Here is a 20,246-nt window from a genome sequence, read left to right as displayed (position 1 = left end):
GATTTGAATTCCTCCTGTGTCAAGACAGCCAACAATAACGTTAAGAGGAGTAATTCTGAAATATTCATTTTTGCATCTACAGCTGCAACTTACTTCAGACAATTTATAGTAGAATTGCTTGATTCCTCTGACAGCCGCTATCACCTCTCTCTGCTCTGGAACAGTATTTTAAACAAAATGCTCCTCCACTCAGAGAAGCACTACAGATCTGTGTGATACTCAGACAACTTAAATTGGTATGTAAATGCCTCCCTGTGCTCATATCTTGTACCCGCAAGGAACTGGGAGTTACTGCTACTGCCAATAAGACAGTCACTGGGGTATATCCAAACACCCTGTGGGAGCTCATGCCAGTGATACCTCATTTGCTTGCACGCAGAAAGGCTCTATATCCACTCAGCTCCCTGTCTACCAACTCTAGGTTGTAGGTACCCTGCACGTCCAGGTCTCCAAACGCTGCCTTCTGCCTTACCAAATGCCTTCAGGTGCATCAACAAACTTTGCTGTTCCTCACTAAGCCGTAACTGCAATGTTTCTGACTTCTGTTTAGAGCATCAGAGGCAGGTTTCTTCCCTTCTCCTCTATGGACTTATTCGCCCTAACCTGCAGGATAACCTCAGACCGGGCCCCTGGGATCAAACCAGGAGACAGGCAGCTGTAGAAAGACTTTACACAGCCGCCTACGGTTGGGCCAGCCAGCCGGAATAAAGTCACCGTCCCCCCACACTCGCTTCATGTCTTGGGAGCGGGCGGGGAGACAGAGCCTCTGCCCTCCCCTCAGCCTCCTCGCCACCCCCGTCCTGAGCGAAGGGGGCGGCGGCGCCGGCCCGCAGCGCCCGCCCCCGCCGCTCCCCCCCTCCACGGGAAGCCCGAGGCGGCGGCGGGGAAGGAGCGGCCCTGGCGGGTGGGAGCCGGCCGAGCGGAGCCGAGCCCCGCGGAGCAGCGCCGGCGGCTTCCCGCCGGCAGAGGGAGCCGGGCCACGGCCCGGCGCGGTGCCCACGCGCGGGGCGGCCCCCGCCCGCCCCGCTCGCCGCTCTCACCCGGCACGGGCCCTCCTGGAAGACGCGCGGGTCCAGGTTGCAGGCGATGGTGGCGGTGGGCAGGTCCTGCAGCGCCACCGCCTCCATCTCGCGGTCAACGAAGCTCCAGTCCGACTCGGCCGCGGGCGGCGGCGCCTCCTCCTCGTCCCCGTCCTCCTCTTTCTCTCCTCCTTCCCCGAGCGGCGGCTGCTGCGGCGGCTCCTCCTGCCCCGCCGCGCCCCTCCCGCCGCCGCTCTCCATGGCCGGGGGCGAGCGAGGCCCCCGCGGGGCGGGGCCCGGCGGAGGCTCGCGGCGGCGGTTGAGGCGCCGTTGAGCGCCTCGCGCCGGCAGCAGTTGTAACCTTCCCCCCCCCCCCCTCCGCCTTGGCGCGCGCACACGAAACTTACCAGCCCCCCCCGCCCGCCCCTTTTCTTTTTTTAACCCCCGCGAGGGTTTAACCGTCTCTTTCCTGCCCCCCCCACTCCGCGCGCGCAAGGCACACGGCGCCCGGGGAGCCAATAGGAGACCGCCGCCGCCACGGCAACAGGTGGCGGGCCCGAGCCAGGCGCCGCTGCCGCCATCTTGAGTGAGGGCAGTGGGCGAGCCGTCCCCGCCCTGCTGCTGTGGGGTGCGAGGGAGCCGGAGGGTCCCTCGTGTTGTGGGGGGCTGCCACGGGTGGCAGCTGCACACACATGACAAGAAGGAGCCTAGAGCATACGGTCTGTCAGGGCAGGGTGTGTGAGGGGTGGGGGTCAAGGCAGGGCATCCCCTCCCTGACCCACCGGCTGAGGTGGGCTGCGCTTCCCCATGGCAGGCCAGCACATACCTGGCTGGGCACGTGCTTGGTGAACGAGGGCATCCGTGTGTTTCATTTGGTCATGGACAGCCACAAGCAACATAGGGCCAAATTTAGCTCCAGAGGCCTGCTGCAGTCACACAGTCAGTCATGCCATTGTGTTTTGCACCGCAACCAGAGCACAGAACAAAGCATCTTGATTTGGAGGACAGAGAATATTATGTACCAAAGAGATTAATTTAAAAAAAAAAAACCTTCCCCAAACTAGTTGGCCCCAAGTTGCAATCATGTACATCATATTTCACTTATTTGCATCAAGAACAAGCCAACCAACCATCGTGTTCTGCAAACAGTTCACAGAGCACAGCGCTTCTGAAAGGAAGCCTAGGGGAAAAGAAAGGAAAAAAAAAAGTTGTGATAACATTGTTTGGACAGCTGCATCGTCTTTTGCCGAGGAGTGATGCAACTGATCATCATTTCTTTGTACTTTCTTCAGAGGTATCTTACTGCTGGGCCAAACCAAATATGCTTTGATTTTATATATTTGTGAAAGAAGACATGCAAAGATGGTGCAAAACCGTGTATGTTTGTCTCCTTTCCTCCTCACCTGGGAGCTGAAGGAGGCATCATCTTACAACCCTCCTCTCTTATAGCCTTTTGACACATGGGAAAAGATGAACTATACCTTTCCTAGCTAGGCTCAAGGAGCTGCTTGTATCAGACATTCCTACATAGGAGAACAAAGTCTACCTAATGTGCTTACCCTTCCTCCTAAACAGCTGGTTAGTCTAACATAACTGACCTAGACAAACACATTTCTTACATATATGTATATATACACATATACGTATATATACACATATACTGAAGTACATTCAGCTAGTAGGGAAGTGGTTCACCCAGAAGTGAACTTCAGAGGTCACAGTTTTTTAGGGTTACTGTGATACTTGCATATTTTCCCAAAACATTCTATCCCAGTACAAGGATAATGCAGAACACTAAAATGCGGTAAAGAGTGAGAAGGTGCTGGATAATAGCTGGCAAAATACTAACCTAATATTCTACCTCTGCAGGGTTGCACAAGGAAAAAAAAAAGAGGTCTGAAAAGAAGAAAGAATCAACAACCAAAAAACTGTTTTCTTATCTCAGACCTCAAGACCAAAAGCATGGCTACTAGCTGAATGTACTTGAATTCCTGTAATGAACTAGATATAGCTAATGGCGTAACTTTAGAGTTCCTTCTTATTATGGGATAGTCAATCTAAGCAAGATGAGGGGCAAATCCTATTCTCATTTGCAGGTTACAAGAAACTTCTCATAGACATGAGTGAGGAGACAACTGGCATTTGTACCATAGCGCAGAGTCCCAGGACTTATTTAGAAAGAAACACTTCACTACACATGGTGATCTTATCATCAGGAATCATCTAGTCAGACTAAAAAAATATATTTCAATACAGAATGTCTAATATTCTAGATCATGAATTTTTAACTACATTTGTTTAGACAACACATGTTAGTGTGCTCTTGGAAAAACAAAATACTGTGCCAAACCCAGCATTAGATTTTGTAACCAGACTGCAAACATATTCCTACAGGCTATAATGGATCACTTGTTCAGCAATGTTAATAAGTTGTTTAAAACATGGTACAGCAAATATTTTTAGTGGTGTTCAAACTAAGATATTCTTACAGATCTTCTCTTCCAAAATGTAGCATAGAACAAGACATTTCTGGTGAAGTAAAGAACTTCTGAAAAACTAATTCTGACAGTTGGAAATGCTGTCCTACTTAACGATCTGTATTGTGCAAAGGCTGCAGCAGAGACAACAGCCCCACTACTTGAGATACCGCTGTTATCACATCTTAGAGTTAACACTGCTGACCTTTTTTTCCAACAGATCAAAGACTTTAAACTGATGGATTACTGGTCTCAGCCAATTTTAACGGGATCTTTGAGGACAGGAGAAAAATGCTAAGTGAAGAAATAATAATTTGCCTTTTCCCTCCTCTTCTGTTAGAATTTTTTTCAGACTGTAATCTGTCTGTTTGAACCACATAAGCCTTTCTCAGGGAGATAAGCTCTCATCTTAGATCCAGGGTATTTTTGTGACTGATTGCTGTAATTGCCCTAAGCCTGCATACATTCTCATGCCAGTTTTCACACTGGTTCAGACAAACTGTAGCTTACCCTCCCCCCCCAAAAAAAACCCCACACATGAATTAGTTGAAACTTTTTAATGATAAATTATTCCAACCTCTAGATAAGCTAGTGCATTTTTAAGCTCATTCTTTAATCTCAAATTTGCTTCCTGATGTGAGTGGTGACATTCACCTCTTTAAAGAGAGCCTGCCTGTATTCTCTGCATCAGAAGTTCTAGCCCGCTACAAAAATTTCACCCAATGAACCTGGATGGAAATCTACTATTACATATATTTAAAAACATTCAAACAAGAAACAAAACCCACCACCACCAAATTCCTCTGATTTCAGTCTACCACCTTACTATTATGTTTGTCATTGAAAAACATTCATCTACCTACTACTGGTGTAATGGCATGAGCCACCCCCCAGCTGGTAATTGTAAATCAAGCATCAGATTCATAGCTGAAAATAGGTGAATAAATTGCCGAATGACACTGTTTACCTAGTGTGCACTTTAAACATCACACACTACCATCTAGTGGTAGAAGGAAAAGCACAAAGCATCTCAAAACTCAAAACTTTTATTACATGTATCTGCACACAAAAATCCTCACTTCAAGTGAAAATAAGCTATCCTGAACCAGCATAAAAAAAAAAAACACGATTAAAAAGAAAATTTAAATGCACAGAAAATGTTTGGAGAAAGACAGAACATGCCACCCTATGGGCAGACTTTATATCCTAAATACTTATTTAAACTACTGTCTTATCTTAATATTCCTCAGAATAGATTTTCAACACACCTCTAACTGCTACATGCAGGCAAATGTAGCTAGCCGTTTAAACACACAGCATTCGTATCAGTGACAATACTTCAGAAGAGTGAGTGCTTTTTCTCCCCTTGTAGAAACCTATTTGCAAGACAGCACTGCAATCATTCTTCATCTGCAGATTTTAACTAAAACTATGAGTATTTAATACATGCATTTAGTAACATTCTATATTAATTTCAGCTACTAAAATAAATACTTTAATTACTTCTATATCCTGTAAGTACAAAAGCACATATCCTCAGCTGCTTGCTTACATTGATATTGAAACATTTGTGTTACCAGTTATTTGTTTATATTTGTATTATAACTGGAAACCTGGACCTCCTAAACCATAACCAAATAGCCACCCAGGTTTACAAAAATACGTCCAGTATATTCACAGACTTTCAAGCTCAGAGAAACTCCACTTGAATCTAAAACATAGTCAAAAGAACTTGATTCATGTTTATTCTTTCCCCATTGTGGAGCATGGCACACCAGGTGCATGGTATATTATTTTGGATATTTTCTTTATTTTGCTGGTTAGGTCATACTGGTCCAACACCACTGCCTTGTGAGGCAGTGTGCCTTCATTAGAAAGGTCTACAGAAATATGGAAGGGATTCTAAAACTAAGTAGAAGGACATACCTTAAGTATGCCTGTTACTTTTCAGTCCCTCTGCTCCATATCCAGGTCTTTTGGCAGAGGGGAAACACTCATTGCTGATTCCTTCCCACAACTAGGAGGACCTTTTCACTCACTGATGGCTCCTTCACCAGCTGTCCAAAGAGCTTTAACTGAAGCCATCTTGGAGGTCACATTCTCTAGCAGGTTCCTCTAGAAATCCTCCTTAGTAAAGTCTTCACTTTACCTCTTTCAAGTGCTTGTTATCTGCCAAGTGGCCCATCTAGGTTAATTACTTGCACATAGATATGTTCCCCTTAAAAAAAGCTTCCCATAGATAGAGATCGGACAGTCTGTAAAGCCAGCCAGTCATCTCAAAATGACCATATAAAATACACATCACCTTGCTACTTTTGCTTTAAACTCAATTTGAGCAAAGCCTGTACCCCAAAAAGAAAACAGTTATAAAGAAAATCTTTGGCCTTATTTAACAGTTTGTTCTGATATTAGCTGCTATTTAAGGTATGTTTTATTTCTAGCTTAAATTTGCCTGATTCTCACTTAAAGACATTTGTTGTTGTTATGTTTTTCTCCATTTTTTGAAGAACTCTCTCAACACTTAGTGTTTTACACTGGCGTCCCTCCTCATTGTTCTTTTTGTTCAGCCAAGCAGATGGAGTCCAGCAAACCTCTCAAGATGTAGAGCATTTTCTCTCTTAGATCTGCTGAAAGTGGTTTCATGCCTGGGCCATGCTTCTCTCCAGCTCGCTCCCCTTCCTTCCCTTGAATTACTCCAGACACCCCATGAGATTCCCTTTCCCAAGCCTCCCTCCTTGCCCCTGAAGTCCAGATGCTGTGCAGTGCTGCTTGCCAAGCCCCTCGCACCTCTGTAGCACCAAGCCTTCACCCTGCCTTTCCTTCCCGATACCTCTAGTCTTCACAGCTGCCTGCCTCACTTGGCCTCCAGCCATCAATAGCCACAGCAGCCACAGTGACCAAGTGTCCTGAGCATGCATACTTCAGTTTGGTACCCTTCCCCAAGTCCTTACTAAGGCAAACATACATCTTATAACACCATTACCATGGTTTTGTTTTTTGTTGACTTGGAATGCTTTGTACAGATCATTTTTCTATGTATTTTTCAGGTTTTGTAGTCAACGGCATACAAGGAATTGCTATGGTCTGTATCATATCAACCACCTACATTAGCCATTTCCAGCTGAATGGACTAAAAACATCTCATGATTCTGACTCCCACAGCAAAAAGTCTTGAACAGCCCAACTTAGCTATTTCTGACAGAAAATTGAGCAGGTGGTTCACTGCAGCTACCAGTACCTTTTAAGCACCAAATGACATAACAATACACCATCCATTCCACTTTTAACATCCTTTTTGTTTGTTTTTCTGTCTTTCTTTCACTGGTACAGACCTATCCTTCTTGGAACCACAATAGTGAGAATAAGAAACCATTAATGTACGGATAGCCTCCTGTAGAAGGACCTGTCATCTGAAGGAGTGGTAGGATTAACTGGAGTGTTCTTCAGAAGGTGCTCTAGTATTTGAAAGTGTAGAAGTTCTCCCAGGGCAGGGAAGAAACATGCAAATAAAATGCCATACTTATATGCAGTGAAGTTCAGCTTTCTTTACCCTAATATTGGTAGGAGGCCGAGAATGAGTTTGAAGTGCCAAAGCAGCTAAGGCTTACTAAAGTGTCTTTAAAGTGGTAGGTAGCATACAGAGCTCATGCAACCGATTCAGGTTGGTTGCTTTGTTAAACGTCTATCAGCACAATCTCCTCCCTTTTCTGCGTATCTCCCTCTTCCCCCTTTGTTCATTATGCCCCTTTACTGCAGGCTCGTCCTGAGTTAGATGCTAAGGTGCTCTGGAATGTGTCTTCATATGTTTGCACTGTGCCTGGCACAATTGGACTCCAAAGGTCACTGCCACCTTTGGATACCACCCCAGATTTAACAATATGTTCTTCGTTAGAGCAAGAGAGCAGGTTACCATGTACCTCTACCGATTTTTAAACTATGCTCTGGTAAGTCAGCTCCTCAATTAGGTAGAAAGAGTTATGCATAGTAGAGGTAAATGAGCCATTTATTTCAGGAGCAATCAGTAATAAGATGTCTGGTTACTGATTTACTGTAGAGGTCCTTTACAAGTGCCATAGAACAAACAGGTTTTGTGGGTAAGCACTTTTGAAAAAGAACAATAAATATAATACAATAACAACAACAAAAAAGTATGAAAACTGTTAGCATGAAAATTGTTAATAGAAGGAATAAGGTTGGGTTCCTAATCCTGGGAAAAGAGAGGAAGCCACACACACAAAAGAAATGGCTGTACAATCTTCATGCCAATAAAATGAACATTGGGGAAAAATGGACCTGGGTCCATAAAGAACAAACTGTGTGTAACCCTATCCCAAGGGATCTTGTGCCTGCTTTTTCCTACCCCTTATCATCACTTCTAGAGCACTGTGTACCAAAACAAGTTTCATTAAACACACTCAAAAGAATTACTCAGCTGTATAGCTTTCATGGGAATTTCACATTGGAATTAAGGAAAAGAAAAATAGGGCTGAAGAGACCTCTGGAGATTCTCTCTTCCAGCCTCTCACTACAGGGTTACAAAAGCATAGTTTTTGTTTTTTTTTTTACTGATGATATAAAAAGTTATTTTCAAAGCTATTTTTTACAGAGTATAAAATAGCTTTCACTTCAGATTTCTTTCAAAATATGTATTCATTTACAGAGAACTACATATAGAAGTAATCCATTTTTCCAATAGATTGAATGATTTAATAGTAAGCATACAAGTAAATCTGCAATTATCATACACTGATGATAAGGTGCTAATGATCAATGTACCTCTCAATTGCACATGTAATTTACTTTTATATTACCTATGTAATTATTCCAATAATTTTATGAGTATTTTGTAATGTTAAGTTTTATTCCTGAAACTATAATTATTTGAAAAGCAATAATAATTTTAAAAGTACATTGAGATTTGCAAATAGGAACTCTATTAGAGGCCAAGTTCAAGTGGAAACTGTGCAGAGTGTGATCCTGTTTTACACAGGAAGAAATCTGTAAGAGCTGTAGGGAGTAAACTGAAATTTAACACACAAGCAACAGTATAAAGATTAAATGAACTGTGATAGAGATTACATTTTAAGAAGTTATTTCAAGGTGTTATAGGCACAATAATTAACAAACTAATATGGAATAAATGAGAGTTTAATGTAATAGGAATAAAAGGAACAGAGGGATTTAAATATCCAGATGCATTATTAAAAATAAAAAGAAGTCTCTTGGACCTTGGGAACAATTCTGTGTTATTTCCAAGTTCATGGTAAAATCTGCCGATGGATCTAACAAGGACTTCATATGCAATTTTGTAAACCAGGTCAAAGTGAGAAAAGTACTGCTTATAACATAGACAACATTGGAAACTTACATAGTTTATTCATGCAGTTTTGAGCATAAATATGTCCTGGAGTTCTGCAAAACAAGCAAGGGCATGTTATCTTCTCCAAAGAGCTTACATTTAAAGGACTAGTTTTCAGATACCTTGAACAGACAAAATTCAACTGAAGTTAGAGCAGCTCAGTACTTTTGAAAACCACACCCCAAATTCAGTGTTACAGTATACATCAGAAAACAGAGGGATAGAGGAATAATGAGGATGACAATAATGAAATCACAGTTACTTAATAAGGCCCAGATCCTTACAAAGACTCTTAGCTTTACACATATCAGTAATCCTATTGAATCGTCCAAATCATGATGGTCCTTTAAATAGTGTTGTGCAAGTATCCTCTAAGCAATGGTACATGAGGTAGGAGATGCAAGTGGTAGAAAGGCATTTGAAAATGAGGGGTGGGGGAATTCAGTGAAATAAGTCTGACTGGGATTTTCTAAGCAGAATCAAAAGAGTGGGCAATGGTCCAGGATACCCCAAAATGAAAGCAGGTCTGGAGTTCAAGTCAGGGGAGGGTTGAAGTTGGCCTTATTTACCTGGAAAATGAGATGAAGTGAGATCTGGGAGAGTCATTAGACTTGCTAGGACCGTGATAATTCTGGAGCACTTTCAAAATTAATTCAAATCAATTATTTTATTGACTTAGATGTGATGCTTGACAATAAAAATCCACATACAAGGTCTGCTTGTTATCCTGCCACTGGCACTTGGAGTACACAATTGCTTCATTAAAATGCTACTGCCTAACAAAAAGAAAAATAAAAGATAGGAAGAAGAAAGTCAAAGGCTCTTTTGGGGAATAAACTGATTTTAAGTACTTACCATCTTCTTTTTAAATGGCAAACAGTACAGAGTTCATTACTGGAAAGTCTTGTTATTGATACTCTTCTAGTTTTTTAATCACACTTCAGAATCGTGCTCAGAATTTAAGTTGCTGTAGAAGTTGCTTTAGAGCCTGCAGCTTCGTGGGAAGCCAAGAATTCAGAAAACTTAATAACAGAAGGAAGAGAGGGACTGGTAGCATCAGGCAAAAAGGTGCATCTACTCTTCCTTGTTACTTTTCTCAGCCTTGGTTAGAGGTAGCTTGTCTATGTTTTCTAAACCCACAACTTTCACCAGTACTGACTTTGTAAAGTTTCAGAGATGCTGCAGTCAAATGCAGAGAAAGTCATAAATAATAAGCTAACTTCTAAATTACAGCAGAACAGTATGCCACCTGCACAATCTCTCTGTGTTACCTTAGATCTATAAAAATCATCTTGCTTTTGTCGCGCTAAGGATACTTCACTGAAACTTTGCTGGCAAACAGAAGACTAAAGCAGAACAGAGAACATCTGAAATAAGTTACCCCATGTTGCTTGTTTTGCCATTACGTTAACAGCATGCTGCCTCTGACCCCTGCTTACAGGCTGCTTCCCCTCCTGCACGTATACGTACGCACCTCCTTCCCAAGCAGGCTGCCACTAAGCAGCTGGGAAGGAGCCGATTGCCCCTAATCAGCTTAGCGCAGGGAAGCTCACAAAACTAAATATGGACAGCATCACCTCCCCCCCACAGTGCGCACACTGTGCTACCCTGATTTTCAGAGAAGAGGCATCTCTTTCTGCTAATTTTGATTGGGAGGACTGAGTACTTTATCAAATACAAAGCAACTGGGTGCCACACAAGCTTCTTGACAACAGTTTAAGAAACCAGTGACAAAAAAAGAGCATAGCTAACATAAACATACTTTAAAAGCAGTAAAAATTATAGCCCTCTAATACTATTTTTTCACTTGCAGCTTTATCTTTTCCCTAGTTTCAAGGCAGGAAAATACAGACCCGGCTTACATACAAGGCAAACACAGTTTTTTCTTTTTTTTTTTTTTCTTTTCTTTCATCACAAAGGGTTTGGTAGCCATGCTCTTATATGGGATAATACTTTATACCACAATTTGCGGAAGCTCAAGTAAAACTACTGACTGCAATAAGAGCTAATGCAGAGCTTATGTGTGTGGGGGGGAATCAAGCTTTAGCCCACATTTTGCTGACAGGCCATTTTCAAACTTTAGGCTTTAAGAGAACCACCTGGGGCAAGATTCATCTCACCTGAGTTCAGGTGTGTCCAGCAGTGACAGCTCTCTCTGAGCCAATCGCCCTCAGTTGCTGGTATAGTTCGTGTGCAGAAGTAGGTGCTAGAGGCTCTGCTCACTCTTATTTCCCACTGAGTTCAGTACAAATTTGCAATTGCTCAGCTCACGGTGGAAAAAAGCACAAGTCTGTTCTTTTGTGAGCACAGGCAGTTTTTGGCCTGGGGGTAGGTAGCTTCATTCCTGAAAAGTGGTAAACCCTGGGGAAAGCCGATGCGCATGCTTGGTAAACCAGCACTAGTTCAGCTGGCAGCAAGGAACAGGCAGAGCAGGCTCCTGGGTGAGGTCGCAGCTGGCACGGGAGGCAAAAGCACCTTGCTGGTACCATTACCCCAGTTCACAGTTGGGGTTTTAGGGTAAACCATTAAATAATTGGCAGTCGTGTTACTGCATAAGACCATGAACTGGCTGGCAAAGGCATGAAAACCCATCCTGTTCTGCTGCCTTTGCTGTGGGGCTGGGGAGGATGGCGCTCTCAGAAGGAGAGGTGTTTTTCTCTTACCTCAGGCTGCAAAAACTATTACTTTGGTCTGCAGCTCACTGTAGAGTCAGGGAAGGAAGAGGAGTTACAATAATCCAAGGAAGTACAGCCTAACTGATAACTGCCAGGGATACAACCTGTTTGCTAACAGACTATGAAGGGGTCTTCATGTTGTCTGCTAATGTCTAACAGCTGTGATACTTAATTACCTGCACTCATCTTTGAAATGAAGAAGGTGTGCACTAATCCCTCCTGAAGCCAAACTGGGAAAACTGTATTTATTAGCTGAGAGCCTGTTTTAGCAACAGATGGGATGTAAAAAGCTTGAAGGAGTAAAGGAGCCTGAATCAAGAAAGATTAATTGTTAAGTGACTGAGTTACAGGGGAAGACTGTTGCATGAACAGAGTGCGAAACAACAGATATCCAAAGCTCTAGGATTTCACTGGGACAGATCTACTATTAATGGCCTATTTCCAAAACTCGCTTTGTAAAACCACATTGAAGAGCTCTAAGGAGCTCTCTGTTAGGCTGATTGGCTGGCTGGTCTCTGAACTGTGCTCACCTTGTCCCCTTTAACCCCTCCCCACTGGCTCTCTGAATTTCTACTCTGACTGTCTTGCTTGCATGTGGATTTCACAGCATAAGCACAAGTGAGGTGGACAGCTAGAGCAGGCAGCAGTCACTGCACCTCTTAGGGCAAAGAAGAGAATGAACTGCACAAGTCACATCTACCCTCCATTTACAATCTGTTAATTTATGGACTACAGGAACAGTCAGCATGAAAACGATCTAAGCATTTCTGCAGAGAAAACTATTTGCATTTGAAAAACAGATAATATGTTTTCCATATGGAAAGAATGGGGGGGAATCAAATAGTTGAACTGGCTTTAAAAACCCTTGGAGTTTTCTATGCTGGATTCATCACAAATTTGACTTCACAGTTAATCTGTCAATCTACATCTCCAAAATATTTTAGTTGCCCTTAAAAAGAATCATTAATCCAATGCCTACAAATATCATTGCTAGGTCTTAACTATGCCAAAATTAGAAAAATGTCTGTGCGTATACTTGAGGAAAAACATACCAAGATCCATTACAAACTATTCAAACATTACTCCATAAAAATTGCAATTGTATTTAACACTATACCTTAAACTTTTCCCTGTTATAAAAAGATAACAATAGTAGCTTGATTGTGTCAGCTGTTAGTTCTTTTCTGTTCTGCCTTTGTCAGACTCTTATGAGTATTTAAATAGCTAATCTTTGATTACTCTTAAATGTTGCCCAGCATTAATAATCAGACAGTGTTTATCACTGAAAGACTTTTTGCTGACCTTGAAATCCTCACCTTATTTGATACCAAATTGAGAGCCACAGAGCAGGGAATAGACAAATAAAGAAAAATAAGAAACAGGTTAAAACTGCTCTCCAGTGAATAAACCCTGGTGAGACACAGTTGGTTTTCATGTAGTGCCATCAAATCATTGTAATGCAAGTCCCATGCCAGCCTCATAAGCTGAATGAAAACTGAAACTGCCAAAAAAGGTATTTGGAGCAGTGATGCAGAGCTGTCATCCAGGGGACAGTTTAAAAGAAGAAACACTGAGGAGCAGCCACCTCAGTTGAGCCCAAGGGAGCTGTGCCACATGGGGCTGCAAGAGGGAGCTCAACTGGTAGTGCCCATCAGTCATCAAAGCTGAGCTCAAGGGGACTGGGAGCAGGAGACAGTTTCTCAGGGGGCACAACCAAACCCAGTGGTCATCTGACTATAGCCAGCTGGCCTCAGTGGTTATGCCTATGCTAGGATTCTCCTGCAAATTTCCCACCACTGTTGCGCTGTGGATGTTGGTCATTCCCATGGTGAAAACCTCAGCAGAGGTGAGCCTTCTTCCTTCCAGCCAGCATCCCATCTACTTTTGGAGAGGACACAATGTGGCAATGCCAGTGACTTGTCTGCACAGCTGTCTTCAGCTGTGCTCCATCTCGCATCTGAAAACTTTGTAAAATTACAGAGAGGATTTGTATTGCACTGGGGAATGTGGCCAGTGTTCGGCTAGCAAGGGTTAAGACAAGTGAGCCTATATCATCTCTGTAGAAATAGAGATGACTGAGATGTGCATTAATTCCCCTGATAGCAGAGCTCCTACTAGAGAAGAGAAACAATTGTGTTACGATGGATCACGCTGAGCCTCTGTTCCCAAATGCCCACACCTTTGAGACACCTTCTGATCACAACTGCCCACGACTTCAGTCTCCATCTCCCAATTCTCTTTGTCTCCCTGGCAAAGCACCTCTGGGCAAGTGTAACTTCTATGAAAAATAGTTGTGCCACTATTCTTTTTATTATTTTTGCCTGTTGGTTTACTTTTATCAGAGTGAGTATTTTATCTGGCCTACTGATTTGTCGTATGGTATTTCCTGGCTCCTGTTGGCTGCATCTTCTCTCTTGCTGCTCATTCCAAAATCCCGCATTTACAATCTGCCCCCTTGCTCTCCACACACAAATATGAAAAAGTGTTTTTATAAATACTTATATAAAAATTTTTAACTCCATATTTTCAAATATGCTACCTCATTCTTGTCAGCTAACTTTTCCTTCTACTGTTCCCTCTACACCTAGAAAACTAGGAAGATGTTCCTTTCAAGCAGCAGAATCTGTGAAATAAGCAATCCTTTCACATTAATCATCGCCACTAGACTTCTGGAGAGAATGGGACTAGAGCAGGTTACATCTCCTAGAAAATTATTTCTGCTTGCCTACAGCAAAACTGTACTGAAGATTATCCTCACACCTACAGATTGTCTTTTCTGTAGAGCTTCAGTGCCTCCATAAGCAAGAGAAATTACCAAAAGTATGAAAAGGTGCTTCATATCTTGAAAAGAAAAATGTACGTGGGATGAATCTGCAGCTGCCTCACCCAAAAGGTGCAGGTGCTTTCTGGTTATATTTAAATGCAAACTCCAGATTCTTGCAGGGGCATGTTGCAAGGCAATACCTGGCATGATAATATATGAGGGAAGGCTACTTAAAATAAGGTCTAGTTATTTTTTCCCCAGTGTTATGATGTTTGCTCTTACAGCTGTATGCTAGTTGGTATGGGTACAGGCTTTTGCACTGCCTTACTACAGGCTTGCATCCTAACAGTATTTGTTGCAGCCCAAAGACTACTTGGGAACATCTTTCAGATACTAAGTAGCTACTGAGATGAAATCTTGGTTCATGGGTACTTTTGCTCTGCCAGTTTCAGCTGGTCGGTGGTGCTCAGGGTATTTATTCGTGCTTCCTTTCATAGGCTGGATTTAGGGAAGCAGAGCCCCGTGCCTTGTTCTGACTGCAGCCATACTGTGTGCACTGCACCGTGGCTAGCAAACCATTAGCTCCTCAGTGGCCACCAGCTGCACCTGCCAGTGGGTCCGGTTTGGCAGGGCAGCCTGAAGTACTCTGCCCCCACTCACCTCTCGCCAGTCTCCTACTCCTGACTGAGTGTGCATGGTGCCAATGCTCTTGGCTCTCCCATGTCACTCTTACAAAAGTCAAAGCTAGATGGGCACCGGGATGCAGTAAGAGGTGGCCAGTAGGCACTGCAGCTCAGTGGCTCAGGTTTGACCCCAAATACTCAAGCAGTTCTCAGAGATATTGAGCTGTGCCTCCTTCCTGGCGTGCCATGATGGGCATTGCATGGACCCCATGGCTTTCTCTGATCAAAGCCGGTCAGAGCGTGGATTCAGCCACTTGCTTCACTCTTTGAAAACCAGCATGAGGGCTGGCTGGTTGATGGAGGGGGAATGCCTGCCCACAATCTGCTCGCCTGCTGCACTGCCACACTGGGAGGAGCGGGGAGACCAGGGACTCTTGCCCGCAGGCGGGAGATGTTGCTTCAGGGCTCGTGGGTCCAAGACCGCGGTGGGAAGCGGAGGGCGGGCTGGGTGTCTGGAGGGCTGCAAGGAGGGGGCAGGAGAAGCAAGGGCAGGAATGGGCCAGGATGGCTTTGGAGTGTCACCAGGTGCCGTGCGGGGGAAGCCGGGAAGGAGGAGCACCTGCACCTGCGGCTCCCGCCCCCTTGCGCTCGCAGCCCGGCCCTGCGCACCCCCCCCACGCCCCCGCCGTGCGCAGGCGCGGCCGTCCCCCCCGTCGGTGCCCGGCGCTGATCCCCGGTGCGGCGGCGGCGGCACCGCCGGTCCCCGCGGGCCGGCATGGCGGAGAGCCCGGGGCAGCCCGGCGGCAGCGCCGTCCCGCCGCGAGGAGGCAGCGGGGAAGCGGCGGCGGCGGCGCGGCCCGGGGGCGCCCCCGAGGGAGCGGCGGGGCCCCCCGCGGGGGAAGGCGCCGCCGGGCAGGAGCGGGCCGCGGCGGCGGGGCCCCCCGGGGGCAGCGGCGGGGCGGCGGAGCCCCCGGCCGCGGGGCAGCGGGCCGAGGCGGGGGCAGAGCAGCGGGACCCCGACGGCGGCGGCCCGGCGGGCGCTGCCCGGCCGGGAGGAGAGGCGGCGGCGGCGGGGCAGGAGGGAGACGCACCCGAGGGCTCCGCGGCGGCGAGGGCGGCTGACCCGACGGGGGTGGACCCCGGGGAGGCGGTGAGGGAGACCACCCCGGCTGGGGCAGACCCCGGGGAGGCAACGGCGGCCCCGGCGGGGTCAGACCCGGAGAAGGCGTCGGAGGAGGTGGCCCCGGCGGGGTCAGACCCGGAGAAGGCGTCGGAGGAGGTGGCCCCGGCGGGGACAGACCCCGAGGCGGCGGCGGGGGAGGCGGCCCCGGCGGGGACAGACCCCCCGGAGGAAGCAGCGGCCGCAGCGGGGACAGACCCCGAGGCGGCGGCGAGCGAGGTCACTCCGGCGGGGTCAGACCCCCAGGAGGAAGCAGTGGCCCCGCCGGGGGCAGACTCCGAGGAGGCGGCGGGGGAGGCCGCCCCGCCGGGGGCAGACCCCGCGGCGGCGGCGGCCCCGGTGGCGCGGGAGCAGGGCGCCCCCCGGGCGTCCCCCCGGGACGGGGAGGGCGGCCCCGGCGGCGAGGACGCAGCCCCGGGGGCGGCGGGGGCAGGAGAGGCCAGCGCAGCCCCGGGGGCAGGGGGAGGCGCGGTAGCGGCGGGGCAGCCCGACGGATCGCCGGGCCCCGAGGGCCTGAGCCTGAACGGCCTGCGGGGTCCCGCCGAGGATGAGGCGGGCTCGCCAGCTGCCCTGGAGCAGGAGGGTGAGGAGGAGGAGAAGCAGGAACATGATATCTCCCTCTTCGTCAAGGTAAGGTGTGGGGGGATCGTCGGGGAAACCTTGGTTTGCCAGCCTCCCCGCCATGGGCACCTCTGGGTAGCTCCTGTGGCTAGTGGTTTTTAAATCCAGCAGGTGAAAACCCCAGGTAGCTAAGGTGATTTGGCTATTAGCGCCCCAAATAATCCTGCCTCTGATTTCTCATTCCATTCATGGTTCAGGGCAGGCAGGACAGGAACGGGCTTCCTGCTTGGTGCACTGAAGACCGGGGTCACCTGTCCCTTTGGCCCAGGGGGCTGGTGGCACCAGCAGGACCAGAGACACACAGACCTGACCTGCCAAGGTGTTTTCTCCCAGAGTTTCTGCTGAGGAGCTCTGGGCTGTGTTACTTGATGTCTGTCTAAGTGTAAATAGAAAGCATGTGCCAGGATTTGAGTTTTGGCAGGCTCCAGTTTTGGTGGACCCTGTGGCCTCCTCAGTGCGGTGCATGGGACCTGGTGTGTGCATGGGGATGTACCTAGAGGCATCTATTTCCAATAGCTAGCTGCAACTTCTGACGTAAGGAAGTGTTTTTCAGGGGTTCTCAAGGGATTTTTAAGCTCTTCAGAGTGTAGTAAGGGTATATAGTACAGCATCATAAGTGCTTAGGTGGAAGAAACTGGAAAATATCTCTTTAAATATGTTATTGATCCTGGTTCATGCTAGAAAATCCCCAAAGTTTAGCTAATTGCCCCTAAATGTAGCAGTACTGGATTCAGAAAGTCAGTAAGTAACTGTCCAACAATGTAACATTATCCATTAAAACTGTACAACCTGTGCATGTTCAGACAGGCAAGATGTTAGGTTAGATGAAAATGGCCAAAAAAGGGTGAAAAAAATACAGTGGTCTTAAAACTAACTTCTGCTATTTTATGCTGGAGAGCTTTAGTGCTTTGTTCTCCTCTGAACCTGTAATCCCACTAAAATCACTGGAACTCCATGTGGGAAACAGCATCCATCCACAGAGACAAAATATCAGATGTGAAGTTTCTGTATGTAAAAACCATCATGAGATCTTTTTCTTCTCTCTTCTCTGTCCTCTCTGGACAAAATAACGTGTGGAACAGGGTGGGATATTTTCTCAGAGCAGACCCAGACTTAACCTAAGGAAGTGGAAGGTGTTTTGGGCATTCTCCACTGCCAGCCATACTTCCTATGCAAATGCTGCACCCCCTGGGTTGGCCAAGCAGCCTGAATTAAGTGTGAAAGAAAAATTTGTCACCAGTCCTCCTCTGGAGGAGGAGGTAGGGATCAATATCTACACCTTGATTTATCCCACCGAAGTGTGCACTTTTTTTTTTTCCCCCCAAGACTCAGCCTCCATAAGTGAAAAAAAGCTGAGGAATGCTCTGATACTTACATATACTTAGTGCCAAACATACTGGATAACGCCATACTGGAAAGATGAAAGTTAATAATGTTTGGTTTTGGTGAACATGCTCCAGCCTCTACATAATTCAGGAATTTCCTTACAACACAGCCTGGGAGAGAGTCTGTGGCTTAAAGGTAACTTTGTATGTCAAGTTGGTCCACGTTAGCTAGATGGTAAGACGAGTTGAAATATGTGATTTTGTGTTAAGTTTATGCAGCAGAAGCTTCTATTGCTCAGCCTGGCAGAGATGATTTATGTACTTTTTGGCTCACAGATCAACAGCTCCCTTTTGCACCAATGCTTTTGCAACTTTTCTGTTCTTGATTTACGCTCACATATTCCCCAGGTGAGTGCCATATTCCCCAGGTGAGTGCCAGAGTGTGGCAGGATTATAAGCAAGTCATAAGGGCTACGTTTGTATCATCAGATCTGGGTGCGCTCTTTGTAGAAGAATAACCTGGCCAAAATTAGGAAGCAGGCTATAATAAGGCTAGGAACATTTATTGTGACTTCGTAATCCAAAAATACAAGGATTAAGCATTTTTTAATATATTTTTGAGTTAATGAGGACAGAGGAAGGGGCGTTTTGATGATAGACTTAGCATTAGTAATTTCAGAATGCTTTGAAAATACTACAGCCACTATTCTAATGATTTCACTGGAGGAATATTACAAAGCTTGACTATTTTATCTCACCCAGAGCTAGATTTCTTTCCTTCTTTTCTTTTTCTTTTTTTTTTTCAGTTTGAGATTGATGAGAGTTTCTCCACTTTCATACAAGAAAAAGCCTACTGGAGAGCTCAGCATCCCTTCGCTCATTGAACTGTGCAGGGAGCGCAGTGCTGGGAGGTGGGAAGCAGCTCTCTCCTGCTCTTGGGAGAGTTCCTGCTGCTCTTGCTGTCACTTGGAGACAGTCTCACTATCACAGACATGAGGCTCCTTGCTGAGCAGTTGCTAAAACTCAAGGGTTAAGGAAACAAGATAGGCGATCAAACTGAATGCAGACATTTCAATTGCAGCCTGAAACAACTTCCTTCACATGCATGTTTCTAATATGCATGTAACCAATCTGCTTATGCTCTATTTTACCACTATTATACTCCTGCCTATTACCTCTTGCATGCTTCTGAGATGTTGACACCCACCTCCACTGTGCAAGTGCTGCTGAAGGGTGTCTTTCACCCTTCTGTTGCATTTCTGAGCAAGCACCTTTTGTACTTTCTTCTGTGCAGCTGATGGGGTTCCCTGTAAATACACTAGTTATCACCTTGCTGATCTTCCTCAAACCTCTATTTAAAACTCTTCCCTTCTTCAAAGCCACTGGAAGCTGCTAACAAGGTATGGCCCCAGGTTCCTTGTGGTCCCGATTTCTGTTTGTTTCATTTGCCTGTTGATTTTTGGCTTAGTTGTAAATGGACAAGGTGGGGATTGTCTGCCTGTTATCTGTGCCTCTGTGCACAGTGCTCATCAGAGAGGAGGTCTGTCCCATGATTTGGTAGCACAATACGAATACAAAGCAGTGTTAGAAGTAAACCCCGTAACAGGAGAAAACTCGCAAGAAAGTGGTAGTCAGAATGATGTTCACTGTTTCCCTGTTAGGAGTGTTACATTAGACTTGGCTGACATTGCAGTACTTGCCACTCTTTCAGTAATAAAGTTTCAGAGGATAACAAACAGAAGTGTCACCTTCAAAAAGACAGTGAGCCTTTTCTGGATATAACTATTTGATGACTAGTCACAACTTTTGTATAGTTATAAGCATTTCTTGTTTTTACCATTGTTGACCATGAGCTTGTCCTTTCTAATTTAGAAATTTGTTCTCTTCTGCTTCCTGCTGCTTTGCATTGGCTTGTTTCATTTTGCATACATGTATTTGAATGTTGTGAATATCATGTTGCCTCGTGCTTCCCACTGTGAGGTGGCTGGTGAAGCTTCTGCTACCTCCAGGGTAGTGGACTTTGGGAGCTGTACTTTTAAGCTGCTTTGGGCTGCTGTGCAATGCGGGGTAGTTTGAACTTTGACACCTAGGACTCAGGATACAGATCTGGTGCTGAGATACTCTAGCAGTTAGAAGGAATAACATAGTATCTATGGGAGAGGACATCCTTCTGGACTAGCTGCTATGCATAGCCACACAGGCT

The 20,246-nt window shown here is 45.9% G+C and overlaps 2 protein-coding genes across 2 annotated transcripts in view; one reads left to right on the top strand and one right to left on the bottom strand.

The window, feature by feature from the left end:
- The window catches only part of RCAN1 (regulator of calcineurin 1), a 44,419-nt gene extending 43,094 nt beyond the window's left edge, over window positions 1-1,325 (bottom strand). Inside the window, exon 1 of the mRNA XM_067298943.1 lies at window positions 1,041-1,325. Within this exon, the coding sequence (XP_067155044.1) occupies window positions 1,041-1,280 (240 nt within the window). The 5' untranslated portion in view covers window positions 1,281-1,325. The remainder of the gene's footprint in view (window positions 1-1,040) is intronic.
- A 15,345-nt stretch (window positions 1,326-16,670) lies between these two features.
- The window catches only part of CLIC6 (chloride intracellular channel 6), a 30,510-nt gene continuing 26,934 nt past the window's right edge, over window positions 16,671-20,246 (top strand). Inside the window, exon 1 of the mRNA XM_013955235.2 lies at window positions 16,671-16,727. The gene's annotated coding sequence lies outside the window, so the exon portion shown is untranslated. The remainder of the gene's footprint in view (window positions 16,728-20,246) is intronic.

Source organism: Apteryx mantelli, chromosome 1, assembly GCF_036417845.1.
Source record: "Apteryx mantelli isolate bAptMan1 chromosome 1, bAptMan1.hap1, whole genome shotgun sequence".
Classification (NCBI taxonomy): Eukaryota; Metazoa; Chordata; class Aves; order Apterygiformes; family Apterygidae; genus Apteryx; species Apteryx mantelli.
Note: the sequence above shows the minus strand (reverse complement) of the source record. Positions and strands in the feature narration are given on the sequence as shown.